This window comes from Hyaena hyaena, unplaced genomic scaffold (assembly GCF_003009895.1).
Source record: "Hyaena hyaena isolate Hyena2069 unplaced genomic scaffold, ASM300989v1 scaffold_44, whole genome shotgun sequence".
Classification (NCBI taxonomy): Eukaryota; Metazoa; Chordata; class Mammalia; order Carnivora; family Hyaenidae; genus Hyaena; species Hyaena hyaena.
Genome location: NW_024080676.1, coordinates 1,161,566 through 1,167,605, shown reverse-complemented (window position 1 = coordinate 1,167,605; position 6,040 = coordinate 1,161,566). Strand labels below are relative to the sequence as shown.

The 6,040-nt window shown below is 49.3% G+C and overlaps 1 protein-coding gene across 1 annotated transcript; it reads right to left on the bottom strand.

The window, feature by feature from the left end:
• Nucleotides 1-254: 254 nt before the first annotated feature.
• Nucleotides 255-5,755, bottom strand: HHEX (hematopoietically expressed homeobox). The gene is made up of 4 exons (XM_039230301.1): nt 5,314-5,755; nt 3,025-3,203; nt 2,767-2,817; nt 255-648 (listed from the first exon to the last, which is right to left on the bottom strand). The coding sequence occupies exons 1-4, from the start codon at nt 5,675-5,677 to the stop codon at nt 430-432; spliced, it is 813 nt and encodes a 270-aa protein (XP_039086232.1). The 5' UTR covers nt 5,678-5,755; the 3' UTR covers nt 255-429.
• Between the last annotated feature and the right edge of the window lie 285 nt (nt 5,756-6,040).

Genomic DNA, 6,040 nt, shown 5'->3' with positions numbered 1-6,040 from the left:
ACCTCTGCATCTGGGGTGCCCTTCTGCTTTTCCATTAAGTAGGATGTAGATACAGATTGTAGAAACATCATTCAAGAAGATCTTATTAAAATCTTTAAAGTTATAACTTAAAAATTTAACAAAAAATTCAAAAATTACTTTTTATAAATAGAAAAAACAATTTACTTTTTTAAAAAGAGGGTGAATTTAAGCAGTGAAGAGTTGTCCCTTCATCATACAACCTAAAATCAGTACATAAACCACGGAAGTCAAAATTAAGGTTTCAATGTAAGTTTTGCTGTTTAGCCAGTGCACCAAATATTTCAGGGTTCCAGAATACCAGAAAATTGATTCCCTTTCTCAGAGTTTTCCAGTATCATCTATGGAGATTTTCTGTAGCAAACGTTATTCCCAAGTCCAGTTTTCTGAACATGCCAATGTCAGTGGTCATCATCCAGCATTAAAATAGCCTTTATCGCCCTCAATGTCCACTTCCTGGTCAGAATCCTCTGAAATCTCTGACTCAAGGTCTTCCTGGGAGGCAGGGGAGGGCGAACCTTGAGAGCTTTCCAGAGCACCTTTATTCTGCTCACTGGTCAAGTCTTGCCTCTGGTCACAGGGATTGTCCAAACTTTCCAGTTCTTCTTTTTTATTGCTTTGAGGGTTCTCCTGAATGAAAGGAATGAAAATGAAATTGGTACGCTCGTGAAATACGGAGGCATGAGAGACATAAATCAGAATGTGTTTTCATTCTTTATCGTCTTTAAAATGTTTAGTCTATCTATTGCTTTCAGCTATAATCTTTTTATTAAGTAAATACATATTTGTGCTTCTTTCTCACTTTAACCAACTGAGCCCCCAGGCGCCCCCTCTTTCTCACTTTAGAAGAAAAGTGCCTGTCCTATAAGAGAAAGATTATGCTCTTGTGAGAAAAGAACAACCAGTCACAAATATAACTAAATGGATTGTGTCAAATGAACACTTAGCTCCCGCCCAGATCCATGGTCTCAAGATTCTATAATGTTTAGGGGAGGGTGCCCGAGTGGCTCAGTCAGTTGAGCGTCCGACTCAGGCTCAGGTCATGATCTCACGGTTCCTGGGTTCAAGCCCCACGGGGGGCTCTGTGCTGACAGCTCAGAGCCTGGAGCCTGTTTCAGATTCTGTGTCTCCCTCTCTCTCTGACCCTCCCCTGCTCATGCTGTCTGTCTTTCTCTCAGAAATAAGAATAAAACATTAAATAAACAAATAAAAATTTAAAAATTTAAAGTTTAGGGGAAAGGGGAAATCAGATTACTACAGATACACACTATCTTCACTCTTCAAGTATTTTTAAACCTTGCCAATTAACAGGGTCTCTCAGACATTTAAAAAATATAAATGCTATGTAGTGAATTAAGGAAAAAGTTTCAAAATCATTAGATTGAATCCTTTTTCCTCCATTTCCCAGAGTAAGTTTATAAAGTTATAAATACTAGTAGCAAGTTACAAAATCACGACAAAGGTAAAAATGCAAAACTGAAAGAATGTTGCCAACTGCAAAGGGAGACAATTCACTGCAATTTACTCAAAACCTGGGAAATTTCTGGAAAATATATTCCCACATATTACAAAGGAACAACTATTTTAAAAATTCCTGGTAAACTGCAGTCACACCTTTGACCAAGAACCCAATTAAGTGAGTTAATTTTTTAATCCTGTTTGTCTAAAATAGACATAAACACTACAAAGAAATATTATGATATAATTCTAAGGGTTTTTTTTTTATTAAAGCAAGACTATAGAATAATATATTTATTCACCAGGCTTGCAACTAAGTAACAAATAGATGCACAGGGTCAGAGACTGAGAGGGAATCTGCACATTTTTAAATCATGTTAGAATAATGAAAATTATGGGATATTTATTTTCTATCTCAAAGTGTTCTTTGTGACACCGCCTTATATTTAATGAAAAACTTATGATTGCTAAATTTAAAAATGCACACTGCTTTCTATTTCCCCACTTGTATTACTGTTTCAAAAATATTTTATTTATTCTAAACTGTATGTACACTGGCAAATGAACAATAGGACAATTGTCAGATAACTATGGAGAAGACCTCCAGATTACAACATCAAAAACAAATCTTTAGCTTAAAGTCAATAGAGGTTTTTCAAAAACTGAATTAGCCTTTACTTTTTATCGCATATTGCGTAACAAGGTCATTAGAAAAAAGACTGTTAGTAAGTTTCAGCTACTTTCCAAACAGGCTTGTATATTCTCTTACATGTCTTATATTCATTTTAAGAGCTGGCATTAGGTAGGAAATAATTTTAAACTCTTTGATATTTAATTCTTCTAAAAAACAGTGCAAACAAGACCGAAAGGTGTTTATTTCCTTATATTTACCCTTGAGCTCTGCCTGGTTTTATTATGGCTGTGTAAATAAAAGAAACAATTTTCCCCCAAAGATAACTGCTTAAGTCATTTACTGTCAATTACTTTATCTTTCCTGCGTTAATTAGATAAACAACATATGGGGTTTATAAAACAATTAGCCCGGAGTTTTACTAGCCAGTGTGTGAAAACCCAAGCATAATTGATATAGGAACTGCATTAGGTGCTTTTAGCATTACTGCCACCTGAGCAACTCATCCTGAATTTCAGCAAGACTATTTGCCTTTTTAATCAAGGTGAAGAGGTTAAATAGTCTCTCAAATGACTTTTGCATACAACCCATAACAGGCCTCGCATTGAGATAACATGATAAAAATATTTATTTCCATAGAAACACAGCCATGTCGATACCTGTTTTAGTCTTCTCCATTTAGCGCGTCGATTCTGGAACCAGGTTTTGACCTACAGGAAAGACAGAAAGTAAACTTGCCACGAACCCAAGGCGCCTGGTGGGCAATGGAGAAGCTGATCCGGGGCTGTGGAGCAGGCCAGCGCTCCGGCCGTTCGACAGCGCGAAGGACTCGCCAGAGCGCAAGGAGGCTCCGAGTCTGTCTTCCGCCCCGCGACTCCCGCCCTAGGAATCTGCCCCGAGCCCGCAGGCGCGCTCACCTGTCTCTCGCTGAGCTGCAGCATCTTGGCCAGACGCTTCCTCTCCGGCGGAGAGAGATATTTCTGGGTCTCAAACTTCTTCTCCAACTCGATGGTCTGGTCGTTGGAGAACCTCACCTGGCCGCCTTTGCGTTTATGCAGAGGCCTCTGCAAGAAAGGGCTCCAGAGCAGAGGTTTGCCTGGGGGCAGCGAGAGCTGCGGTTAGTGACAGTCCTGGAGTGGCCAGGCCCTGGGGGTGACGAAGGGGAGTAGGGGACGCGGGACGACACTCAACCAGACCTGGTCACATACGCCCACCCACACAAGGACCCAATACGTGCCCACCATGACACATACATACCCAGAGACAGAAACACCCAAAGTCACACACACTGAATATGCACGCAGACGACCCTTGTACACTCAGACAGAAACAGCCATCACACCCATGGCTGGATTCAAGCACAAATCTTCTCATCCCCAAAAGAACAAAAATTGAGCTTAAAATACCACGACACCCTTGAACGAGTCACTCTCGAATTTAGACACAACTTTTTGCACTTCTAGGCCCTCTCCCTTGGCGAGCCGCACTTTCCAAACACCCAGAGTCTGTATGTGTTGGGAAGGAACCGGGTCGTTACACTACCCAAGGCGTTCCGGCCCGGGGCCCCCGGCGGGAGCCTGCCCGGGCGAGCCCTCGGGCCCGGGCGCACACTTTAGGCAGCTCCTGGAGCTTCCAATCTTAGCTCCAGGGCGCAGCGGCCTCCTCTGATTTCACACCCGGCGGCGGGGGCGGCCAGTTAAAGCTACCCCGTGGGCTATGGCAACATTTCCGTCAATGTGTTTCCTGTTGGTCTATCTCGAAAAAACCCTTTGCTTCCTCCTGCGCGGTCCCAGCAGTAACCCAAGGAAACCCAGGGCGCGCTCAGTGAAAACGTTCACCCCAGGCCCTGCCGGGCTGAGGGTCCCGCTCTGGCCCCAGCGGGCGAAGACAGTCACGCCGGGGTCACCTCCCACCCCAAACTCTCGAGGCTGGAATCAAAAATACAATGAAAGATTTTTTTAAAATAAAGAGCTAAAATAGAATCCCCTCCAAATCTAACTTTGAGAAAAGGAGGGTGGAGGGCTGAGCTCGAGGTCGCTTCATAAACATGTGGTCATTAAAATATTAATGAAAATGCTAGTCTGTCTCTAGGTTCCCTGTAGAAGCTGCCACTAGCTGAGAGTAAATTTAAAACCCTGGTGGCCCAAGACAAGGAGCCCCCTTTCTTTATTTCCTCCGGGGCTTCAGATGCCAGAGATGCCAAGAGCCACCCGGAGCGCGGATCATCGGTGGCTTATTTCTTAGGCCGCGCACTGAGGGGGACAAGCCCCGAAAAATACCACATGACCTAGGTGTCTTCACGGCCTTTCTTACTCCAAAGACCTGTCAGTCAAGTCAGTCCGTCCGTCCGTGGGTCTGCAGGCCTGCCCCCAATCACTTTGAAAGCTGGCATTGTTGACTGTTTTTTTTTTTCCAGATTTTGCTTACGTCAGGTTTCAGACTAGTGCAAAACAGCCTCGGGGAAAAAAAAAAAAAAAGGAAGCAACTGGTTATTTTAGCTGCCATAAAGTCACATCCCACACAGAGGAAATGAACAATATCAGAAAAACGGATCCCGGCTATCAGAAGTCGAGTGTTTCCTGAATTTGTCTGTATTGAGGATGTCGATAAAATAATCAGCAGCGTGCACTACTCCGGGGGAAGGGTCTGCTTCATGCAGCCAGGAAAACACTTAACAGCTTCTGAAACCAGATTTACTCCTATCGAGAACTCAAGATTTCCTGTATGAACGGAAAGGGTCAGGCTCTTTCACTGCACAAGCTTGTTGAACCAGGTCCAGCCTCGTAACCACCCGGGCCAGGCGGCTATCCCTGCCCCATAGGGCCGGCCCGGGGTGCCTTGGCACTCCCTTCCCGGTCCCTCCAGTTAAGGGGGCCCCACCCGAGCGACACACGCGCCCCAGGACCGCCTTCGGCCACAAGCCCCCGTGGCAGCCAGTGGTTTCGCCCGGGCCCGCGCGCCCCGACGCCTGCAAGGTGCAGGAAAACCAATCTGAGTCATGGTGCGGTCAGCCCCGGGCGCGCGCCACTGGGGCCCGCGCCTCCTGTCCCCGAGCGCGCCCGAGAGCCGCTTTTCGATCACTTTTGCCACAACTTTCTATTGCCTCCCACACCGCCCCCGCCGCCTCCTGGACGCTGCCACCTGCCGGGTGGCGCCTTCCTCGCCGCCGCCGCGGCTCGGCCCCGCCATGACCCCGGCCGCCTTACCCAGGGGGTCGTGGCGGAACAGGGCGTGCGTGTAGTCGTTCACCGTCCGCGGGAAGGGGTACAGAGGGCCCCCGAAGCCGCCAGGTCCGTAGGCGGCGGCCAGCGCGGCGGCGGAGTGGTGCGAGAAGGCGGGGTGGATCGGCGTGGGCTCGTACACCGGGGTCCGGTAGGAGGACACGAGGCTGGTGAAGGAGGAGTTGGGGGACGGCAGCGTGGGGGCGGGGGTGGGCGCGGCGGGCCCGCGGCCCAGGATGTCCTCGATGTAGAACGGCGTCGGGTGCGCCGGCTGCAGCAGCGGCGTGGGCGCGTACAGCGGCACCCCCACGGCACCCGCCGCCGCCGGCCCTGGGTGTGGGTACTGCATAGCTCCGCTGCGCTCCGGCCCCTCGAAGAGCTGGCGGCCCGCGCCGCGGCGCTACATTTATCCGCGCTCCGCGCTCCCGGCGATAGGCTCTGCCGGCCACGGGGTGGGGCCGCGCTCTCTGGCCCCTTCCTGCCGCCCGGCCCTGCGGCCAATGGCGCGGAGCCCCGGGAGCCGCCTCCCGCCCCCACCCTTGGCCCGCCCCCGCCGGCCGAGCTCCCCGCCCCTCGAGACGCGCCCGCTCGCAGCGTCTAAGGACCCTGCGCCCCGGTGCCCGGCCGCCGCCGTCGCTGGGGGCTCCAGGCACCCTCGCCCGGGAAGCCCTCGAAGGAAACCCAGGGCCATGTCCGTCCTGGGGAGACACGA

What these genes read in the sequence shown, in the direction of transcription:
- HHEX (XM_039230301.1), bottom strand. Translation starts at nt 5,677, where the DNA reads ATGCAGTACCCACACCCAGGGCCGGCGGCGGCGGGTGCCGTGGGGGTG. An exon ending in TGCAGCTCAGCGAGAGACAG is followed by an intron (nt 2,818 to 3,024) that starts GTGAGCGCGCCT and finishes TCTTTCCTGTAG; the next exon opens with GTCAAAACCTGGTTCCAGAA. An exon ending in AATGGAGAAGACTAAAACAG is followed by an intron (nt 649 to 2,766) that starts GTATCGACATGG and finishes CCTTTCATTCAG; the next exon opens with GAGAACCCTCAAAGCAATAA.